This window comes from Lepidochelys kempii, chromosome 3 (genome assembly GCF_965140265.1).
Source record: "Lepidochelys kempii isolate rLepKem1 chromosome 3, rLepKem1.hap2, whole genome shotgun sequence".
Taxonomy (NCBI): domain Eukaryota; kingdom Metazoa; phylum Chordata; order Testudines; family Cheloniidae; genus Lepidochelys; species Lepidochelys kempii.
In genome coordinates, this window is record NC_133258.1 from 14,518,804 (window position 1) to 14,543,782 (window position 24,979).

General features: G+C 38.9%; 2 protein-coding genes across 16 annotated transcripts in view; one reads left to right on the forward strand and one right to left on the reverse strand.

Annotated features, from left to right (window-relative positions):
* Positions 1 to 23,743, reverse strand: part of SUPT3H (SPT3 homolog, SAGA and STAGA complex component) — a 470,398-nt gene extending 446,655 nt beyond the window's left edge. For 2 of the 15 annotated variants that reach the window (XM_073335766.1, XM_073335780.1), the window contains exons 1-5: positions 23,300 to 23,520; positions 22,570 to 22,609; positions 12,283 to 12,391; positions 9,948 to 10,051; positions 8,781 to 8,816 (exon numbers count right to left, since the gene is read on the reverse strand). In XM_073335766.1, the coding sequence (XP_073191867.1) occupies positions 8,781 to 8,816; positions 9,948 to 10,051 (140 nt within the window). In that variant the 5' untranslated portion in view covers positions 12,283 to 12,391; positions 22,570 to 22,609; positions 23,300 to 23,520. The other 13 variants (XM_073335768.1, XM_073335767.1, XM_073335769.1 and 10 more) reach the window with 13 other exon arrangements.
* The window catches only part of RUNX2 (RUNX family transcription factor 2), a 196,845-nt gene that overhangs the window by 41,644 nt on the left and 130,222 nt on the right, over positions 1 to 24,979 (forward strand). The gene's annotated exons all lie outside the window — the stretch shown is intronic.

Consider the following 24,979-nt stretch of genomic DNA (forward strand, 5'->3'; position numbering starts at 1 on the left):
TTTCTTCCTGACCCCACATATGGCAAATCAGCTAGACCCTGAGCATGTGAGCAAGAACGAGCCAGCCAAGCACCTGAGAGAGTAAAAGCTCAGTGCTATCTTAGAGCACTGGCCCAGCCAGTCCAGTATCCCACCTCCACATCTGATGCTTCAGAAGAAGACAAAAATAAAATACATACACAATCCAAAAGCCTTATATCATAATAAGATCTACAAAACAAGTTTGAGATATCTACCTTTAACTACTTCTAAATTATTTCAGCACATTTTTCTAAGTAGAACATGCAAGAAAAAAAGGGTTTTTTTCATGCTCGGATAACTCAAAAATAGCTGAAACAATTTTGCTCAAATGAAAGTTGGGGGGAAAAAAAGTTTGAGCCAGTACCATTAAGAAATCATTTCTTCCCAAAAGACATTTGTCAGAGTTATAAGCAATTGACAGAGTTGGTAGACAGGAAATTTAAAGTAAATCTTAACTATTGCATATGTTGCCTATCCATGGTATTTTATATAGCAGTCAACCTTACACATTTCTGTAGTCCAATTGCCATAGTAGTTTATCATGCACACACAAATATAGACTAAAAATACCACAGATTCTCTTAATCTGTTTTAGATTCATATAAATTATAGATACACAAACACTTTTTCTCTGTCTTGTGTGTGTTTTTAAAACATGGTATAGGACTTTGCTCCAAGGTTAGGAATTCCAGGCTTAAGATTTTCATTCCTTATTTAGCAAAACTCTATTCTATCATACCCTGAATGTGAACATCCTGACTACTGTTGTTCATTCCAATCAGTCAACATTTTCCATCGCTCGTAGTAGGCAGTGGTTTCATTATAACTTTTGCCTTATTCACAATTAATCCAAGAATTCTACAGATTGAAACAGTGACTGTTCAGCAAAACTCATTTCCTTCTTTTAACCTTTTCCTAAATAAATTCTCATACACCACAAAGTGTGTTGGGAGGTGGGAATGGGGAGGGGAGAGACAGACGGACCTGACACCCTATAAACTAATCTCTTTCTCCTACAGACTTTGAAGGAAAGAGAAAAGTGTTATTTCTATTTTTAAATACTGGAGAAGTGTTCAGATACTTCAGAAATAGGAGCCTGTATAAATACCGTTAGAACACAGCTATCTGTTCTATGAGTCTCACTTGCAATGAAATATGGGTTCACAATTAATCCCATTTCAGACTAACAGTTCCCCCAGAAAATTTTCTGGAAGCGAGGGACAAGTAGAAGCTAAACCACCAAATGATTTCAATATGTTCTTCAAAAGTAGAAGAAATGTGAACATTTAAATAGTAAATCCCACTGGCGCAATCTTAAACTAAGGATTTATCTACACTACACAGTTTTGTTGGCAAAAAGCAACTTTTGTCAATAAAACAGTGGAGGTGTACACACTACAATGCTCCTCCTGCCGACAAAACACTCCTGTTTTGCCCACAAAGTAAAACCACCTCAGCGAGAGGCATAGAGCTTTTTGCAGCAAAGTTACATCGACAAAGCATCAGTGCAGACACAGCGTTCGTTACGTCGCTGTAACTGGCCTCCTCAAAGTATCCCATAATGCCCACCATGACCACTCTGCTCACCATTTTGAACTCTGCTGCCCTGCATCCAGCTATGCAGGCATTTGCCCCTACCCTTTCAATGCCCCAGAAAGTTTTGAAATTGCTTAGTGTGGAGAGCTCACATTGCTACTGCCCAGCTGACCATGCCAGCTTCCAGCAGCAAATGCACTCTTGCCTGGACTACAGGGGAGAGGGTGGATCTCCTTGGTCTGTGGGAGAACTCTGAGGGAATAACAGAATCAAAACATTAACACAGAATCCTGCTGTCCCTGGCACTAGGACCACAGCAGCTGGCAGGCTGCTGCTGAGGGAATGAGGGTAGGGACTCTTGATGTGCTGTACAGAGCCAGGGAGGGAGGTGGGAGCTAAGGTTGGGGTCTCACCCTCCCGCCGCCGGTTTCCACTGAGGTGGGATGTGGGGACATGGGGGGGGCATCAACTGTCTGTACACCAGCTTCTGCCTCAGGATTGGTGGCTTATGTCTGCTGTCTGAATTTAATGAGACAACGAGCCGACACACTCACTCTCCCCCACCCCACACACACACACTCCTTGTCACACACCTCCTCCTCCCCACCACACACACACACACACACACACTTCTGTGGGCTTCTTGTGTTAGTATTCAATTATATCAGTTTGGTCATATTACTGAGTGATACTTTAAAAGGTGATTTAAAATGTGTTACTTTTCGGGCAGACAGTAATCATTACAATGTTCACTGCACAGTGTAAACAAACTACGCCAACACACTTTATTGTATCTCAGTGTTCAAATGCTCTTTCAAGGCATCCCCCAGCAGGCTACCCTTGTGTTCATAATGCACAGCATTATATTGAACAGCAGTGAAGGAACCATGCTTTCTAACAGAGATGGCTGGGTTGCAGGTTACGAGGGAAGTTGAAAAGCGGCTGGCAATCTAGTAGGATGCGATGGGATTGAGAAACCTTCATCGTATGATGCTGCAACTGCCCCGATGAGGCATTGCAAACCCTTCCCAAAGACCCTGCGGCCAGTTGCAAGGTGAGATTGGTACCCCCAGTGAACTGCTCTGTGTGTCGATGCAAGAGATGTTATTGTGGATGTACTCCACTGACACAAAGAGCATAGTGTGGACATGTAACAGTGGATTAATTATAGTGTTGGCTGTACGTTGATGTAACTTGCGTCGACAAAACTCTGTAGTGTAAACAAGGCCTAAGTTAGATATCAATATAGGCTTTTCTGGAAAGAAACATGGGAATAGTTGAAAATAAGAATTATTTCTTATACTACTCTTTCACACTTCGAGGAAGAATAGTTTCTACGGGGTAATAGTTCTAAATTCAGTATCAAGTCAATGAATATTTTTTCAGCAACTATGGAAAGTAAAATAAATAAGAAAATCGTAGATAAAATATCAAAATGTTATGTTCTCTAATATGATCATATTAATCCAATTCCATTTTGAAACAAGGAATACCATTAATAGGAGTATGAAGCCATTCTTAGATTATATTAGTTTCAGATTGTTATATTTCTTGAATTTAAATCAGTATGTTGAAAATAAGAAAACTTGTAATGTACTGATTTAGAGACAATACATCATACAAAAAAATGAAATAGCTAATGTAAGGACTAATATACGTCCAACTGCATATATTTAAGCAATCGTTTCATAAAGAGTTTCTGATATCATAGACCACAGGAGTATAACCCAAGCTATTTGTTCATGTCATCAGAAACCTAAAATGGAGTTACCACCTTAATTTATATATTTTTTAAAATTGTACTTAATGGACAGAGAAAATATTCTAAGTGCTCACTCTCCATGCAAAAGTCAAAATCTGGTCACATTTTTAATCGTTTTCACTGTGATTAATGGAATCATAAAGAAAAGAAATGGAAAAGTCATATTAGATCATCCAGGCCATCGCCTTATCTACAAGGGATTGTTATCTACAGCTGATTTCCTAGTGTTTAGTTAGAAACGCTATAAACTTCCTAGGGGCCCCAGTAGCTGTTTGAAGTTGCTAGAATGCTGCGGTGCCACTGAAACCTTCTAGATATATTTAAAACTGTTTCTTGCAAGTTGTCTTCTCCTTTTCCTCAATAATTTCTATTGTATGTTTTTAAGACAGTTTTAATCTCATTGTGCACTTTGCAGTCTTACTACATAACCTTTTAACATCAGAAACATACTGCATTAGAAGTAATATTTAAGGCCTTGATCCTGCAAGTGACTCCATGCAGATTTCAGAGTAGCAGCCGTGTTAGTCTGTATTCACAAAAAGAAAAGGAGTACTTGTGGCGCCTTAGAGACTAACAGATTTCTCTAAGGCGCCACAAGTACTTCTTTTCTCCATGCAGATGGATCTGTGTACCTGCTCAGAGTCCCTCCGACTTCAAAGAAGCTTTTCATGAATACAGGTTCCCTCCAAATGATGCTTTTTGTACAATAGGGGCTGAAACCAGAGGCAAGCCATAAGTGCATCAATTGCTCATGTATTTCCTCCTAAATAAAGATAAATGACTACATAAGCAAGGAGGAGCAGTTGTGGTTTAATCCAAAACTGCATTCAGAACTTTCCTAACAGGACAATGAGGACTCAAACAATACAAAACAAGAAAAACAGCTTTAAATCAAACAGCTTTTGCCCAAAAAATATATTGAGGGCAGTTCAGCGTTACTCAACAGTTACTGGAAGCAGCTAGTCTTCAAAGTCAACCCACATGCAGATGTCACTAGTAGAATTGGTCAAAAAAATTCATTTTAAATGAAAAACTACCTTTTTCTTTTCAAGAGAATTTTCCCTGAGGAGTGTCCATTTCCAACTACTTTTTGAGTTTTTGTTATAAAAACAAAGGTGTTTTGGTTTTTGGCAATCGGAAAGAAAAATTGGTTTTCAGCCAAACATATCTGGTTTTCACAGTTGTGACAAAAAACCAAAAACTTTTTGGGAAAAATATTAAAGAAAAAAATCTCTTTTTTCTCCTTTGGTCAAAAATTTTCATCAAAACAAAACATGCCCCAACCAGCTCTAGTCACCACTCATATTACCATTGCCTATCAACATGCAGGTAGTGATGCACAACGTGCAGCACACACACAAAGTATTTAGCGTTTTATACAGCTTAATTCAACAAAACTATCAACCAAATGCCCATCCAACAGACATCTGATATCAATGGGATCATTCCCATGTCCTCTTAAGCATATGAACAAATAAGGCCTTGTAGGATCAGCTCATTAATTTCTGCATCATTAATATTACAGTAAATAAATACCAATTTTCAATATATAATTTCTCCACTGGAAAACATTTATGGACAAGTTTTGAAATGTTAATTTGTTGGTAATTATCTAATATGGAGCCCAATCCAACATTCCTGATGCACCAAAACTCCCACCCAGGAGTGTGCGCGCACATGCAAGGAACACAGGATCAGATTCTTCATAGTTTTGTGGTCTAAGACCACAATTAATTTCAATGATTATGCCCAAATGGTTGAAAATTATTAATCTTTTAGGTAGATTTGGGCTTGCTTACAAACAAAATTTAATTCATCAAGACCTTTCACTGAAGAAAAAAAATCTCTAATGTCCTATAGTTGTTCAATATTTCAAATAATATTACAGGTTCCAGAAAGCCATACTACATGCAACTTATTTTACATCATAGATGACAGACCAATTACATGTGCAAATTGGAATTTTATCTGCAAGGTGAAAATATCCATAATGGCTGTCTCTCTCCTGGGCTAAAGCTATTGTTTAAATTAAACAGACCTCGGGGCTTTACCGGTTAGTTTGAAACAGGATGTAGATCAACCAAATTAAATTATATAAGAAACATAAGCACAGTTCACTGGATCTGCCGAAACTTTTATACTCTTTTTAACACCTACTACTGTACTAAAAGTTCTGAAATCACATACCAGATATAAATAAAGGAAATCTGGGTCAAAGCAAGATCCATATAGCATTAAGTTACTTTAAATGTTTACAAGATCAAATACCAAATAATTGCAAACCCCTCAGATTAAAATCAAGATTAATATCAAGTTACAGTACAATTTTTTTACTCACTGCACTACTTTTATTTACCTCCATATGTCTCCAACAGCCAAATACCAGTGTAGTTTAGTGTTACCACTAACTACACCTGAAAAACCATTTACATAGATATAACAATTCACATACTGAACAAAATTAGGTTTCAGAATAGCAGCCGTGTTAGTCTGTATCCACAAAAAGGAGTACTTGTGGCACCTTAGAGACTAACAAATTTATTTGAGAATAAGCTTTCGTGAGCTACAGCTCTCTGTATTTTCCACTGAATGCATCCGATGAAGAGAGCTGTAGCTCACGAAAGCTTATTCTCAAATAAATTTGTTAGTCTCTAAGATGCCACAAGTACTCCTTTTCTTTTTGAACAAAATTAGTTGCAATTGATATTACAATTTCTCCTCATGTAAGCAAATGTTTTAAATTGTACTAAACATCAACAGAAAAACTGAAAAACATTTTACCAGATTAAGCTCTCTCATGCTCTATGGTAGGATTCATATTCAGAGAAGCAGTACTTCTGTGTCACAATTTGCGTGTGTGTATTCTTTGAGAGTTAAAGTCAAACCCCCAGGAAGGGATGAGATAGTTCCCTTTCTCGCCAAGGAGGGACAAACTCTTCAGTGATACCCCATAGATTGCTCAACAAAGGTGGTGATGCTGCAAGTTAATATGCGTTACTCTGGGCTTGTCTACACATAAAACCACTAACTGGCAAGCTAGGGTGTGAATCTACAGTGCCACGCAGTAACTTCCCATCTGGACATTGTTACAGATGTCTTATCAGTTGGGGTTTTTTTGTTTTTGATTTTTTTTTTTAAATGAAGTGCCATTTTTAAATAGTTCCTTGTTTTGCACATTGTATTCCTCCCACCTCCCACAGTTCCCAGGATCTTAAGAAGCCTGTGTGATTCTGTTATAAATTGCTTAATGGGAGAATCTGTAACTTCCTAAATTATGTAATTTATGAAAAATGTCTTAATTTGTCAGTGCCCAGAAAGGTTCTTTAAAGTGGTAACCTCATCATAATCTACAGGCCAAGAGAAACAGCTGTAATTTTTCTGTTTATAGTCCATCCCTGGCAAAACTTTAGCAGAAAAAAATATTTTAATATGAAAACAATAAAATTTAATTTTAATAAACCGATTATATTGGAAGGGTTACTTTGATTCCTACCATGTCAGTGAAATTGTTTATGAAAAATATTATCTCAGAACACAGATGACTTGTTTGTATAATTTCTAAAGTAGCAACTGTTTCAGAGCTTGTTCAGAAGAAAAATGTCTGTTTCTTCCACTTATATGGCCAATAATAACTTCTACATTCTGACAGAAATCATGTGTATGCTGGCGGGCAGGAGAATTTCAAAAGCACTGAATCAGGAAGTGACCAATTAAATAAAATATAGGTTCATCAGACACTGACCTAAAGAAGCTGCATAGACTTCTTTGGCTCCCTAAACTCATGGCCTGCCCTTGATTCTGGAGTCCAAAAGATGATCACTTAGGTTTGTTCTTTGTGTGGGGAGAAAACATGCATTTTCGGTGCAGATAACAGTTATTTTAGGTTTAAGAAAAACAAAATATATATAAAGTCTCCATGAAAGAGAACACACTGAGTCACCAACTCTCTACATCACTAAAGATACACAAAACAGCAGATGCCTCATAATTGAGCTAGCTAGCAGTCAGGATTCCTCTAGCTCGAAAGGTGCAGCACGTGGAAAACAGAACATCTCATTTCAATTATATACTGAAATACATCACAGTCTACCCACCTACCTACAAGATTCTAAAACTTCCATCCTCATTGCATCTAACTGAAAACAGAATTAGACCTTCCACTTTTTGGCAGTTACTTCTAAATATGCTCTTAACCTTTCCAGACTATTATAACCCTTTCAGGAGTCTGATTTGTCTTGAGTACCCCCAAGTTTCACCTCACTTAAAAACTACTTGCTTACAAAAATCAGACATAAAAATCTGCCCACTATTACTGAAAAATTGCTTACTTCCTCATTTTTACCATATAATTATAAAATAAATCAACTGGAATATAAACATTGTACTTACACTTCAGTGTATAGTATATAAAACAGTATAAACAAGTCATTGTCTGCATGAAATTTTAATTTGTACTGACTTCACTCGTGCTTTTTACGTAGCCTGTTGTAAAACTAGGCAACTATCTAGATGAGTTGATGTATCCCCTGGAAAACCTCTGTGTACCCCCAGGGGGTAAATGTACACCTGATTGAAAACCACTGTGCTGAAGAGCTGAGTAACTCCTCCCATCAAAATTGCCAAATATGGAAAACAGACTTAAGGAAATGGCATATTACTAAGTATTGTTGGAGAGTCCTGTCATGCCCTTATCTGGGAACATGCTCTTCTCCAGTAAAATGCAAACACAGCTAAACGGTCAGTCAAGCTATCATTTAAAGTTAGACATGTCCCAAAGTAAGTTTTTTAAACCCTAATAGAGCCTGTTAATGAATAGAAGAAACAGAAAGAAGGTGAAAACTAAAAGCAGGAGATAGGTGATTTTCTTCTAATATGGTACATCACATCTGATAAATTTCTGTAACATTAAGAAGCCAAGTGTAATGTTTACCAGAGGAGCAACATTCAGCTTTGAGATACACAACATATTCTACAGAGGACATTACAGAAATAATGCAAGTTAGAGTTTCAACAGTTTTTTATGAAGCTGATCCTCAGTACCTACTGTATAGTAGAGAAGGAAAAGATACAAAAGGTCTAAGTTACCAAGATCTAAAACTTTATAAGCCTATATATGGAGAGAGAGACAGACAGACATTGTAAACAGATAGAACGTTGACTTTTCAGCTATTATTCTTTTTGACTGAAATCAGACATACAAAATCTGTAGATGTATATGAAACCACATAGTAAAAAGAAGTTTTCGAGTCCCCTCTACTTCAGAGTTTAAGGATCCTGCCAACATAAAAATCAATAGTCCAAAACGTATTCCCTGTTAAATCCAATCTACTTTGCCTCATCTTATTTTCTATTGAAGTGTTAAACTATTTTCCAGAGCTGAGAATTTAATTTCAGCAATTTTAACTAGTAAAGACAGGCAAAAATGGCCAATATTATCTTTTAATGGAACAGGTTTACTTACTGGCACTCCGGCGCTAGCTTTCTAAGAACTGAAAATCTAGCAGAGAAATCAGTGGGGAAAAAAAAAATCCTTCTAAATATTCCAACAAGATTTCATACAGCACAGCTCCCCTTTAAGTACAGCTGAACTCAGCAACGCATACATGTACACCCTAATTTCCACCACCCCCACCCTACACACACACACACACTGGATAAAATATATTCATAATAATATATAAAAGAATTGCACATAATTTGGAGTTGGGCTACCAGCCCAGTTCTCTATCTGCAGTTTTAAAGGATATATTCTCCAGACTTGGGCTGAAATTTTCTTTAAACTGCCTGGTAAACCAGGAATAATGATCCATAGGGAAAGAAGAGCTCATTAGCCTGAGTTCTCCCCCTCTCTGCAGATCAATGTATCCTGGACCCATATAAAAGGGAAAAAATGGCAGTGCTGGCAGGTCAAGCTCTCTGATGGATAGGTTGCCTTCAACCAAATCATGATTTGCAGCCTGGCCCAGTGTAATAGGCCACTAATCAAGTAGAACAGAGCCTTAGGTAAGGAAATCTTCTTGATTATGCAGTGTCTTAAAGATTGAGTGAATGGCTATTTAAATGTCTTGTGAGATTTTAGAAGTTACAGAGCTACAAACCCTTCTAATATCACAGCTTACAACTCTGCTTAATCAGGTTTCTAAGATTCCATTGGCATTTTAGAATAATAAATCATTTCTCTTTATAACAATTTTGCTCACCACCAAAACTAAATTGTAATCAGTTCCAACTGGTCCACGCATGTTAATTCCATAATAAATGGCATTATCTCACCAGTTAACAAATCTTTCTGTATTAACACCAAAAGCTATGGTAAAACTATAATGAAAAGTTACTTTTAAAATAATTTTATTTTAATAGTATCTTATTTGATGACGAATTAAGAAATGCAGATCTCAACTTATTTTCATATACAATACATAAAATATATCAATTATTTAGTAGGGTTTTTCAATCTGTTTATAGTTTAACAAATGTGGGTAATATTTTATTTACCTAGAGTCTTAAAAATATAAACAATGGGATAGCCATCATATGTATCTGTTCTTCTGCCCTATTTTCTTAGAGAATGACAAAAAACACACATTCAAAATGCAAACAGTCCAAAATATTTGGATAGCTTACTTACATCATACTTTGCAGTTCAGGAGTAAAGCTTGTTGATTTCCCTGTCCCTCTTCCACTGCTTGAAGAGGCAACATTTGACATCGGGCTAGCTGCAATATTGCTCATCTGAGTAAACAAAAAGAAACAATAGAGCTTGCAAACATATTTAATTTAATAAACAGGGGATCTTGGAAATGGCAGCAACTATAAACCACTTCACAAAGTATATGTGGTTTAAAATATCCAACCTACCATACTATGTTTCATGTTGAAGTTAATAACATCTTTCATTCAGCGCTACAAGAAAATTATTTTCTCCTCTATTACAGGACAAATTGAGAAAACCACACTGTTCATTTTAGTAAATAGATACATAAGAGGAATCAATAATAATTGTAATAGTTTCACCTTAATGACTGCTACGTACCCTTGCTTTGCATTACGGATTCAGAAGGAAAAAAGCAATTCAGGCAAGACATATAATAATACATATAAAAGCCTTTTCAATGTAGAAGAGAAGCCTATTTGAGTTGCCACCTGTATTATCAATAAAATATAAACTGTGGTCAGCAATCACTGCAACTAGCCTCATTGAAAGTGTGTGTTGAGTACTTATGTGTGTTCACACTTCTCCACTGGCTTTCGTTTTTTTTAAATAAACTGAGGGAGCCATTCAAAAAGCAACAATGCAAGCTTATCTCAATATCTATTCAAGAGCTCACATTATTATGGGCTATATATGTGCCTTTCGTAGGCCCAGTCTTCCAACAGAAGCGCATAACCTTCAGCTCATGCAGTAACCAAATCCCATAGGGACCTTATTCATATAGGGTTTGTCTACATAGGGAGAGAAGATGAATTAAATATAGCTGTGAAGTTAAAGTGCATTAAACGTAGCTTTCATTCAGAAGGAAAGTAGCCTCAGTTCACTGTAGCTTAATCTTCATTGGAGTGACTAAGGTCCTTACAGTATTGAAACTAAATACTGAATTTCTAAAAAATAAGACAGTAAGAAATGTGAATGAACTCAACAGTGAGATATTCAACTTTAAATCTGATTTACCCACTTTGCACTATTTTCAGCTTTATGTATGATCCAGTATCTGTAAAAAGCAGGAATACAAAATGAACAAAAAAAAATTTTTAAATGTTTAATGGTTTTCCTGACAGAATTTCTGTAAAATTAAAAGTTTATTCCAAGTTGAAACATGGACTCAGTTCTACTCTAACCAGACCACATATACTAATTTAGCTTTCTATTTTTCCTCTCTAATAAAATGCAAGTCAAAATATCTTTAAATCATGTCATCTATAATCTTAATTTACTGAAAACTAACCAAAGAACTACCAGACAATGCATAACATGGATATTTCATGAAGACCACCAAATAATAAAATTAACTTAATAAACTGAGTCAACATAATTAAAAATAAACACACAAGTTCATGTTTTAAACACCACTCATTAGAAGCAATATAAAGAGTCAAACGTTATCCAAGTATATTTCTATATGCGAAAATAGATACTCTTGCGTGTCTTGTTTTTACCGCCAAACAACATTTAGCAACACTAAAATATTCCAGGCACCATGAATGTCTTCTGATAAACAGAAGACACTCACAGTATATTTTTTCTCCTGTCTGGTTTGCTAAGAGCTGGTAAACCTTCACTTATCCAAGATCTGCTCATTTCTTATGTTGTTAGTAGTAGTAGTTGTAATAATAAAATGCAGATGTTAATATCATTTGTTTTCAGTCAGTCATTTCCCAGTTATAATTTTACCTTTAACCTATGCTTTTAAAAAAAAGAAGCTGAACAATACAAAGTGTATACGAAGCCTTCTTTCCAACACTAACGCTTCATGTGGTTCATTACTATATATATATTTTTTTTAAAAGAAAGATATTAAGTCTTTTGAATATGTAACATATTTTCCATGGTAATGTGGTACTTCCACCTTTTCCTGTTCTCTGTATGTATAAATATCTTCTATGTGTTCCATTCTATGCATCCGATGAAGTGGGCTGTAGCCCACGAAAGCTTATGTTCAAATAAATTGGTTAGTCTCTAAGGTGCCACAAGTACTCCTGTTCCTTTTGCTGATACAGATTAACATGGCTGCTACTCTGAAACCTGTTATAATTATGGTTACAATAAAAAGATTAAGGATACATAGCACCCAGATGCATCAAATAGAGAAACTTATAATATACACCTATATCTAAAACACTAGAGTAAACTGTTTTATATTAATGCTTTCACGTATAGTTTAAGAGACGACTTCCACTTATTTTCCAGAACATTGTAATTTAGGTTCTCACACTACAAACACAAGCACATGTTTAACTTTACTCACATATTTAGTTGCACTGAAGTCTGACTTTAGTCATATGAGTAGGCACACATACTATTTCAAGTGTTCTGAGGACCAGGGCCTTGGTCAGCAGTTACCATTAGTCTCAAACCTAAACAGTAAAATTAGTGAGTTTAAAAAAAATGCAATAAACTTGCCTGTAAGTGTAAAGGAAGATTATGTGTTACTTCTAGCATAGTGCTTCTAAACATTGGAGGTGTACCAAAGACCCACAGACTTGGAAATTTAAATCAAGAGTATATTTAGTCTTACTTTTGTTTTACGCATTTTGCTTATTATTCTTTATTTTATTATTTATTTAACAGTTAATGTCTAATTTTAATAACTCAAAATATGTATATCCACTCTTATGATAATGTCAAAATTCTTAAATCGAAAGGTCATAGAGAAGTAGAAATACAATTCAGTAAAGCTGTGCAAGGCATTAACACTAGTTTTTGGCTAGAATTTTCTTGCCCTTAAAAATTTTAAAGAAAATATTATTAAAGTTAATGATTAAGAAGATAAGGCCCCAATCCTGAAAACACGCATGCTTAATTTTAAGCACAGTTTTATTCACTTCATTAATGAATATTAATAATTATATTGCGGAGGAAAGTTATACATGCAAGTGTCTGCAGGACTGGGATTTTACAGGACTGAGACTGTAACATTATTAGGGTTTGTCAAAAAAAATTAAGTGCATGGCATGCAGTCTTTATTTCCCTCCCACTCACTAAGTAAGGGCCAATCAGGCAGCCCATGTTCACATTAATAATTGTTACAGACATGGCTATCCCTTACCAGCATTGCCAACTCTCATGATATTTGGCGCTTTACTTAAAGCTCACCACCCTGGAGACAAGTGATTATGTGATCATCTTACCTTTTATTTAAAAAAAAATTCTAGCCCTATGACTGCAGAGAAAAGCTTGAAAGTGAGACTCACTAAAGCTCAGACACTAAACAGCAAACAAAGACAAATAAAAGTTACATCTCATGAGTTTTGAGCTAATGATTTTTGAACATTTCAGTACTGCCTTGGCAGTACTGCCTTGCATACAAGTAATCCTACTGACTTTAGTGGGACTCTTCCAAAATAATTGTGCACATAGGCCACAATCCTGCAAAGGGTTCCACCCAGAAGTGTAACTTTCAGTGTCAGGGTGTCATTTATGCCCACGTGTTTTGTGTCAGCACAATTACTTGCTAAGGCTCCAATCCTGCAAACACTTACACATGAGCAGTCCCATTAAATCCAATGGAACTACCTACCTGCATAAATCTTTGCAGGATCAGGAACTATGAGCATACCAGCTCTATCCATTCATTAAACCACTGTCTTCCTACTAAAACCAAAATATTTAACTTTCAAATCAAGCAGGTGTACAGCATTTTCTTGACATGATGAACCAACAGCTCATCATGCCCTGTCATAGCCTTTAAAATAATTACTTCCCCAGCCCACATTTTGTTTGATGGTTTAGATAATTAACTTCTTTACACATCAAAGTCCCATCATCCGCATGTTCTATTTCCTTTCTTCCGGACATTAAAAACAAAGTCAAAAGCAGAAGCACTCTCAAATCAATTTTCTCCAATAAATACAGCTAACATGGAATTGAAAACCTACTGTAATCTTCAACGGGTCAATGTACTACAGTTGTTTTAGCTTTGAATTGAAATACAGCTGTTTGCCATATTGCACAAAGTGAATTCAGATGTTTAGATCGGGTCACAGATTATTTCAACATGTCATAGTTTAATCATGAACTCTAGCAAGGAGAATAACATTTGATTAACTATTTAAAACTAGTAATTATAAAGGCCTTATCTAAATCTGTGTCATACTTGCAAATTATTTTCCTCTTTAAAAAAAAATCTGGCAATTTTATTATTAAAAAGAAAAGACAATTTACATAAATAATTTTATCAATGAAAACACATAAAAATAAGATACCTATCCTGATCGCTCAACACCTCTGACACAAATTAAATATACGGTCACATAAGAAACAACTCACTCCCTCACACTCCCAAACGATCTTGTGTGGAAAAATGCTAAGCCTCCTCTGGTTGAGTTCAGACCAGCGATTCAGACCTACTGTTCCATAACCTGTCCCTTCAGTCTGTGTCTTCCTGTGTAATACCCACATGATAGGACACACGTGTGATTGACTAATCTTTAAGGTAGAGCGCACAGTCCACCTGTTTACTCAAGCTTTTGGTAAGGGATGGTATTTTGCACTTCCTCATAAACTTCTATAAATAAATGGTGCCCTGAATATCAACAAATTTGGACTATTTCAGATAAATGTATTTTCTAACATAGAGATGTCTTCAACTGGGCTGTTTTGTCTTAGGGGCCTGACTCTTCTCCCATTTACACTAGACTTACACCTACAAAACGCCTCTGAAGTCAGTGTCATTAACTATGATTTACCATAAATCATATAAGCAATAGGAAAACGGGGTTATGTACTTCTAATAAAAGTAAAGAGGCAAATCATATAAAACTTTACAAGGTTCCAAGAAAATTAGAAGTTAATTACATGTTTCCATTCAGCAGGAGATAAGGAATGTGTATATGGTACCTTTCTTACTTTAGGTGCAAAAATAAATTACTGTTACAATAACTTATTTCTGCAGACTTCCATCTAATTTTTGTATTGCATCAGGCCCTCATTTCACTTCTTCCATAACTACTTTTTGCATATGATCTGAAATAATGCAAAATGGGATACATTTTTACTTACATAAAACTCATACAAAACAGAAAGGAAGAAAACCACTGGATGCGAAGATGCTTTGAGCAAATACTGTATTAAAATTAGTGTTTTTGTTTTAAATATTCTAGTCTTTACTGCAATTTAAACTTAAGCCAAAATCAGAAATGTCACTATTAAGTATTGTATTTGTGCAAACGCTCAGCACTGTGCAAGATGTAGTACAAGAAACAGTCCCTGCTCCTTTGGCGTTTAGGAAGTAAGGGTTTTAATTAACCATGTGTATTTAGGCCTTTGGTTTTATCTTATCATGCAACAGAAATGTTAAGTCATCTTCATGATGGAGTGCTGCCGTGTGACTCGGGATTTAGGGTTCTATGAAAATACAAATAATAAAACAAAATAAAATAAACACACGAGAAAGTACACTTCTAAACTAGTCTATCTAGTTTTTAAAAAAGTATTAAAAGAGAATGGACAATGAAAATAATTGTATACTGGATTATGTACAGTGTAACACTGACCCTCTATTTCAGTGGTTCTCAACCTATTTACCATGTGGGCCACATATGAAGCTTTTTATGTGTTATATGGGCCACATCCACAAATATTTAGTTGTAGGCCTTCACATTATGTAACTGAATGGGACACTTTCATTTGACTGTTTCTTTTCAGTTCCGACCTGTACTTCATCAACTTCTGTCCCCTCCTCTTTACTACAATAATCCCTTTAACAAAATCATCCCTTAAGAGATGTCTATCTAATTCGCATACTCCTCTGTACCTGTCAGCTTTTCCCCAGCCCGTAGTCTAAGAACTCCTCTTCTACGACCTTTATAATTTTACAAGCCAGCAATTTGGTTCCTTTTTGGTTTAGGTGGAGCCCATCCTTTCTGTACAAGCTCCTCATTTCCCAAAAGGTTCCCCAATTCAAAATAAACATAAATCCCTGCTAGGAACACCACAGTCTCATCCACTTATTGAGACTCTGCAGTTCTACCAGTCTAACTAGCCCTGCAAGCGGAACAGGAAACATTTAAGAGAATGCTACCATGGAGATCCTGGACTTCAATTTCTTCCTTACCAGCCTAAATTTGGCCTCCAACTCCTCTCTCATACCTTTCCCTATATCACTGGTACCTACATGTACCATGACCACCAGCTCCTCCCCAGCCCATTACACAAGTCTGTCTAAATGTCCTGAGAGATCTACAAACTTCACACCAGGCAGGTAATTCACCATGCAGTTCTCCTGGCCATCACAAACCCAACTATATATATTTCTAATAATCATATCCTCCATTACTATTACCTGTCTTCGTAATAACAGGGGTCCCCCACCCCAGAGAGGTATCCTCAGCGCGAGAGGATAACAGGATATCTTTTGGAAGGAGGGTCCCAACCATGAGATTGTTTCCCTCTACTCCCGCTTGATGCTCTCCTTCCCCAAGATATTGATCTTCCTCAACACAGAGGCTGTCAGGCGAGGAGAGGGGCTCAACACAGAGCAGGGGTGGGAATACTCCATTATATCCCAAAAAACCTCACCTATGTACTGGTATCCCTTAGCTTTTCCAGTTCAGCCACTCTGTTCTCAAGAGCCCGTACTCTGTCTCTGAGGGCCATGAACTGCTTTCACTGAATGCACACACACGCCACCTGCCCACAAGGCAGGTAATCATACATGCTACATTCACTGCAATAAAATGGATAGCCCTCACTCTGCTGCTGGACTTCTGCCTGCATTTTTTTTTACTCTTGCTGGGGGCTTTTTGGTTGTTTGTTCTTTAACCGGAAGGAACATTTGCAGGGGTGGGGGGAAGGGGTCAGCTGGTGGACAGGAGAATGTTTATTAGGTGTATCTGGCTCTCATGCTCCCTCTCTAAACTTCCTCACAAAAATCCTCTTTGTTAGCTCCTTTGGTCTCTTACAAACTGGCTTTTTAAACTCCTGTTCTCCATGAGTTAGCCCTCGCCCTCACCCTCCTTGTCAAGGGATCCTAAAGGAATTAGGGATCAAAGGATGGCAGGCTAGAGAGCTTCCTTAGGAAGCTCTCAGCTTTGCCTAGCACACCACTGGGCTCAGCATATAGCCTCCCCCAAACAGACCACACTATAAATGTCAATTAATCAGGCACACTGCAAGCAAGCAAGCGCACAAGACAGACAGAGACAGACAACAAACTCACCTAAGGGTAAGAGTCACTCCTCTTTCACCTGGAGAACTCCCTCGCAAAACTCCCATTTGCTGCTCCTGTTCGCTAGCTAGACATGAGGAACATCGATTCTATAACAGTTATCCTCCTTCTTTCCACTTGATGAGATAAACCATGACAACCCCATCATCTGTTCTCAATAATGCACAATGAATCTAGAATTCCTCTCTGAAAACCAGGAGAGCACAACAAACGGTTTTCAACTCTACAACATCAACTATGTATAGACACTGGACAAAATTCTGTCCTCGGATGTGGTTCTCATAAACTTCAATGGGAGAAATGCATGTGCATGCAAGAATAAAATGAAGCCCACTAGCTTTTTGTTCACAACTCCTCTCCATCTCAGAAGAGATAAGCAGTCGCAAAGGTTCACATCTGTACCTGACAGGAATGCCTCTTTGCACGTATTAATTTGTTTTACTTTAAAAAGCATATCTAAAATCTACAAATAAGCAAAGATTCCCTTCTAAAGTTTTGACCAGTTGTACTTGACAAAAACAATTCTGCTTGACTTGACCAAACTCATACTGTAAACCACTGATCCTGTTAGAAACCATATAATATTAGGGACTTGTCAACACTTGAAACGCTACATCTGCACCCCTGTAGCGCTTCAGCGTAGACACTACCTACGCTGACAGGAGGGGTTGCTATCAGTAATCCACCTCCCTGAGAGGTGGTAGTTAGATCAACAGAAGAATTATTCTGCCAACCTACCGCTGCCTACAACAGGAGTTAACTACCCCACTCAGGGGAGTGGATTTTTCACACCCCTGAGTGACAGTCAACCTACCTTTTTAGTGTAGACCAAGTCTAGGTCTCCAACTTTTTACTCAAAATGCAACATCTATAACCTTCCTCACATATTCCTTTTTGATAGCTACAATTTGTCCAAACATAAATGTAATGAGAGTTCTTTAAACCATCTTTGGCAGAAATTTTGGAAATACTTTGGGCCCAGCCACTGAAAGACTGATGATTAATTTACCAGAAACAGTCAGAGACCTCCAGCTGAAAAATCATGCTATGGATGCAGGATTCTGTAGTGTGAGGTATTGATAAAGTCACAGGCATTTCTTCCTTTGAATTCAATTGGAAACTCTATAGTGGGAGGTCTTTCTTTCCCTGGAGCTACTCATGCTCCGAGGAGGCAGAAACTAATCTCAGACTTCAGAGTAGCAGCCGTGTTAGTCTGTATCCACAAAAAAAAAAAAAAAACAGGAGTACTTGTGGCACCTTAGAGACTAACCAATTTATTTGAGCATAAGCTTTCGTGGGCTACAGCCCACTTCATCAGATGCATAGAATGGAACATATATTAAGAAGATTATACACACACATATATATATATATATACACATACAGAGAACATGAAAAGGTGGAAGTTGCCATACCAACTCCAAGAGGCTAATCAATTAAGATGAGCTATTATCAGAAGGAGAAAAAAAAAACTTTTGTAGAGATAATCAAGGTGGCCCATTTCAGACAGCTGACAAGAAGGTGTGAGGATACTTAACATGGGGAAATTTAATCTAGCGGGAGGCGGCACAGGCCAAGGGATGTGCTGGCCACCCTTCATACAGCCCCCATTGGCCTTTAACAGCGTACCACGGCCAGTGGGAGCTGTGATCGGCCGAACATGCGGACGCAGCAGGCAAACAAACCGGCCCGGCCCCCCCAGGGGCTTTCCCTGAACAAGTGGCGGCCCTAGTTTGAGAACAACTCGTGTAGAAAACTTGATCTATGAGGAAAGGTTTAAAAAACCTGGACATGTTTAATTTTCAGAAAAGACTGAGGGGGGAACCTACAAAAGTCTTCAAATATGCTTAGGGCTCATATGCTTTCCATGTCCACTGAAGGGGACAAGAAGTCCCTTGATCGGGAGCAAGGGAGATTTCGGTCAGATATCAGGAAAAACTAACTATCAGAATAGCTAAGTTCTAGAACAGGCTTCCAAGGGAGCTTGTGGAACCCCATCATTGGAGGTTATTAACAACAGCTAAGACAAACACCTCTTAGTGATGGTCTAAGAGGTATACTTGGTGCTGCCTCAGTGTAGGGGGTGGACTAGATGACCTCTCAAGGTCCTCTCTGGGCCTACATTTTTATGATTTCATAATAAAGAAGAGTAATTAAAAAGTTAAGTTTAGTCATACTTTATTGGTAGTCAATACATCCCCTTTTAGGGATCCCACCATAACACATGAAGCCTGTGAGCCACCAGGTCTTTGCAGCAGCACATCCCAACACATAATATTTGTTCTGTTTTGACATCTGTCTCAGTGTATGACAATGGGAGCAAACATCCTTTTGTTCACTTTTAAACATTTAGAGTGAGACTTTCAAGAGCTCTTTGAGTTGGGCTAACAGCTCCCACTCAAGTCATTGAGAGTTTTACTATCAACTTCATAGCAGCAGCATTAGGCAAACACTGGGTACTTTAGAAAATATCCATCCTTTTCCCTTTGTCCCAAATGTTTTCCCCCCCACCACTGATTAACCTCTTATTTACTACCTCCCATTATTCCCTTTTCATTTTCCTGTTGAAAGTTTTAAGGTGTTGTTTTGATTACAGATATTTTGCTGGCTTTGAGAACATTTTAACTGTATTTTTGAGTACCCCAAGCATGTGAAAGAACTTGGGAAGGGAGGGGGCTAGAAGATTACTTATAAATAAAATTATTCTGTATGTTTAGTAGTGCCATGGAAACTAATGATTTTTAACATTACTGCTGATCTTTTTATGAAATATAAAATGTAAATTGGTCTAGCAAAATATAGTTTCCCACAAAGGCATCAATTTAAGTTTCAGTACTTTGGACACACAGGTTTCTGACTAGTTACCAAGGATCTCATAACCAAGCAATTCTCAACCTTTTTCTTTCTGAGGCACCCCAACATGCTATAAAAATTCTGTGGCCCACCTGTGCCACAACAACTGTTTTTTTTTTGCATATCCAGTAGATTAAAAGAGGAGCTGGTGTTAGGGGGTAACAACCAGGGCAACTGCCTGGGGCCCCAAGTCAGAGGTGTTGAGCGATCAGGATAGGTATCTTATTTTTATGTGTTTTCATTGATAAAATTATTTATGTAAATTGTCTTTCCTTTTTAATTATAAAATTGCCAGATTTTTTTTTTAAAGAGGAAAATAATTTCCAAGTATGACATAGATTTAGATAGGGCCTTTATAATTACTAGTTTTAAATAGTTAATTAAATGTTATATTCTCCTTGCTAGAGTTCATGATTAAACTATGACATGTTGAAATAATCTGTGACCCGATCTAAGTTGCTTGGGCTTCAGCCCCACACGCCGGGGCTTCGGCTTCCTTCCCTGGTTCCCAGCAAGTCTAACGCCAGCCTTGCTTTCTGTTTTATTTTGGAGGACCCCCTAAAAGCTGCTTGTGGGCCCCCAGAGGCCCCTGGACGGCTGGTTGAGAAACTCTTGTTATAACCAACTAAATAATGCCTAGAACAGAAAAAACACATGCCTAACTGTAACTGGCTTCCACATTTTCTTTGTAAACTTCATGATAGCAACAGAACAGTCCACACAATTTCTGTGGGATTATCACACTTCTTGGGTTTGGCCTGCTGCCTTACCACACCCCTTGAGGCATGCTATTATCACCCAGAAATGCAGAATCTAGCATGTCTTATTTCTTAAGGGTATCATGTAGGGAGGGTATTAACAACCAAGAAAGGTGTACAACATTGCCTAAAATGATTATGCAAATGTAATTCCTAACACATGTAGTTTATTAAATTATAGTTTGCTTATGTTGACAAGTTACCAATTGACTAATCCCGTTTTAGACCGTCGCATTTTGTGTTATTCAAAATTAAGTCCATAAGAGCAATGTAGTTGGTTGTGATGCTGTTTGGCTGAGCAAATAAGCCTGTATACTGAAGAGCTGAGTGAATGCTATTAAACCTTGAGCATTATTGTCAACCACATTGTTCCAAAAACATGAGTTAGACCCCCAAAATAAAAAAAATGTGAGGGGTTCTTTTTATTCGCCTTGTAGTTTTCAAGCTTTTAGAGCATACTCTGGTCATCTGTTCAAGCTTCAGAAATTACTTCTTTTTTTTTAAATGAAAGTTGAGATTCTCATGTAGTCACATGATTCCAGGAGCTGGGGCTTTAAGAAAACTACCAAATATCTCAGGAGTTGGCAATATTACTTAAGACACCACCCTCACCACTAATGCAGCAATAACAAACGAGATGAAAAGTCACCATAAGAGACAGGTTACCAATCTACAAACATGAGGTCTGAGTAAAGCCCATTGAAGTCAATGGGAATCTTTCTGTTGGCTTCAATGGGCTTTGGAATCTGGCCCATGGTAAAGAATAATAAACTTAAAACAGAAAAGGAAGGGGAAGGGAGAGAGGTGTAGTTTCCAAAAATGTCTTCTGTGGGGAGAAAGCATAAAAGGAGAAGACTCATAGAGGTACAAGAACATAGGACTTTAGCTGAATATTTCAAAAGGAAGGCATTCTCTAAATACCACATCAACAGAATTTGTATCTAATTTCCATTTGGTTCAAATTATAACACTTCAAGTAAACTCAGTTCTACAAAAATCTTCTGAAGTACCTCACAACACACCCTTAATGTTGCTATAGGACGTCCTGGTCTACACTGGGAATTTACACTGGTATAGCTACATCGCTCAAGGATGTGAAAAATCCACAGCCCCGAGAGAGAGGTAACTATACTGACTTAACCCCGTTGTAGACAATGCTAGGTCCACAGAAGAATGCTTCTGTTGACATAACTACCATCTCTTGGGGAGCTAGATTGACAATGGGAGGGAGACTCATTCCTGTTGGCATAGGTAGCATCTATGTTTAAGCACTGCAGCTGCCCACTGTAGCATTTTAACAGTAGACATTCCCTTGAAGCTAAGTATATTGCCCAAAACATCATTTTCTTCTAGAATGCATATCTAATAATACTTTGCATGTTCTTTTCATTCATAGGCCAAAGTGTTTCAGTCATTTATTTGTGTAATTTCTAGAGCTGAAGTTGCTGACCAATACATAAAGCATAATTTAATATATTTAGTAAATGATAATGAAAACCACTACACATTTGTAAGAGTTTAACAGAAAAAAATGCATTCTCTTGGACTTGAGAATGTATTAAATGCTCAGAACCTGGGAACAGGTAGTTTTTTATTCATTGCAAAGTCTGGGCCCTTCACCTATAAAACACCACACATGCTTGTACTGCTATCTAAATAAAATCCATCATCCCCCACAAAAAAATGTGGGAGAGAAACCACCATACTCTCAGAACTGCAAAGATAAACACCACCACAAAACAACACTCAACAGTACCTGGCACACTTTCGGTGTAACTGGACATCAGCAACTTGTTCTATATAAATTATAAAAACATTTTCAAAGTTGTTTACAAACATGACTATAAATAGGGCATAGTGAAACAGTAAGCTATAGCGTAAACCCCAGGGAAATTGATAAGAGGAGAGAAACAGGATGCAGATCACCAGGCTGAGGAGTTATTTGTAGCCATACTCCCCAAAGTGGTCACCTGTTCTGGGTGCCTCAGTTATTAGGGTGCTTTGAACGTGAATTTCAGACTTGTTGAGAATCCACAGCTACCACCGAGGAGTTGTGGGTGCTCAGCAGCTCTGAAATTCAGGCCCGAGGTGTCAGATTGGGCACCCCAAACACTCAGGCACCTGCAACAGGTGGCCAATTCGTGGGAGGGGGGGGGGAAATCTTGGTTTTAGCGTCTGGTACCAGGTAACAGATAACGTTACAAGGAAAGGAGCTGCTTTCCCCAGACCTGGGTGCCACCGGCACAGCGCTGGGTGGAATCACAGAGGCCAAGGTACATTAGCAGACATTCCTGCAACAGGGTACAAGACTCAGAAACACACCTAACCCTCCCCTTCTCTCCCCCCCGCCCCCCCCCAAAAAAAAGATTCCTCGGCAGCCAGGCAACATATCCCTTGGGTCAATACCTCCACGGCCCCATGAGCTCCCTGCTAAGTTAGTCAGGCAATAGCAACACGCTGTTCGCTCGCCCTTGCTGGTGACTCACTCAAAGGCTCAGACACACGGGGCTGGACGCAGAGGCGTGCAAGGAAGGAAGGCGCAGCCTGGCCTGGTGGTGGCCAACTAACCCCAGTGGGCTGGTGTCCAGAGACGGGGGAGGGGGGTGGTTAGACACGAGGGAGAGGGGAGCTGCGCCGTCCTCTTTCCCCTACCACCAGACACGGAGAGAGGAACCGAGGCCTCTCGGCAGCCGCTCGGCTCCAGGGGACTAACCGAGCAGGGGGAAAATGGCGCCGCCCGCCGGGGGAGGGGCCGGTTCCGCCACACATCTGCTGCGGCGCCCCCGCGCCTCCATCTTCTGTGTGGCGGCGCGCGCCCCTTCAACTTGGGGGACCGGCGGCGGTTGGAGCCCCGCGCGAGGAGCGGGGGGTGGAGCAGGGGCGGGCCGCCGCCGCAGCGTCCCACAGCAAGGGGCTTCCCCCTGCGCGCGGCGGCGTGGGTGGCGCGTTCGAGCAGCCCGCAGGGGAGAGGAGCGCTAGGGAGTCCCCCAGAGGAGGGCCCCCCCCTCCCCTCCCCTCCCCCGTAGATGCTCGGATGCCCCCCACCGGTTTCAGAGGAGACCCTGGAGCCATCATGGGGTACTTCTAGAGGCATCTCTACAGTCTCCTCTCGGCACCTGGTTAGGAAGTCCCCCATGCGTTGTGTTTACATTAGAAACACGCTAGGCCCCTTGCCATAAATTCACATGCTTGTAGATTTCTCTCCCCCTCGCCCCCCCGCCCAGCAGACGGGAGAGGCCCTATAGCAACCAGGCACTGCTGCAGATCGTGTGTCTGAGGCTTAGACCCCACAGAAGTGGTTTTCAACCTGTGGGCCCCGGCAGGAAGTGTCTACCTGGGAGCTCTGACAGGTGGTTCCCATAGAACAGTGGGTTTCAGTCTGTGATTTGCGGACCCCTGCAGGGCTGCAGACTATGTCTAAGATTTCCAGAGGGGTCTGCACCTCCATTTGAAAATGTTTGGGGGTCTGAACATGAAAAAAGGTCAAAAACCACTGTCTCATGGCAACCAGGCACTACTGCAGGTCATGTATCTGAGGCCTAGACCCTATAGTAGCTAGGCACTACTGCAGTTGGTGTATCTGAGGCTTAAGCCCTACAGCAACCAGGCTGTACTGAAGGTAGTATATGTCAGGCTTTAAGGATGGGTCCCAGTGACTATGAGACAAAAATTAATCCAAAAATAATAAGCACCCAGCGGTTTGCAAACACATAGCTCCATTTCAAAGTGATGCTTCATCTATGAGAGTTTGATGCAAGATCCTCTCTTCTGGGCAAGTTTAAATGTCCCAAAAAGTGGATCTTATGATGAGTCTCGCCACAAAACTGCTCCACAGCTTAATAGCTGTCCCCGTCAGGAAGGGTTTTAGGGATATTCAGCTAAGGTCTGGTTTATACATGGATTTTGTACCAGTATAAGTATTTTAGTTGGAGGTGTGATAAACCAGTAAAATATAAAATCCCTAGTTTGGACACTGTTATTTTAGCATAAAGATGACATACCAATACACCTTATTCCCCTTCCTTTATGGGAATAAGCTATAGTGGTATAAGCCCACTTATACTGGTATAAACACAGCCATACTATGGAATTGTACTATTTTATACTAGTACAGTTGAAGCGGTACAACTTCTGTGTGTAGCCAAGGCCTAAATTTTCCCTCCAAT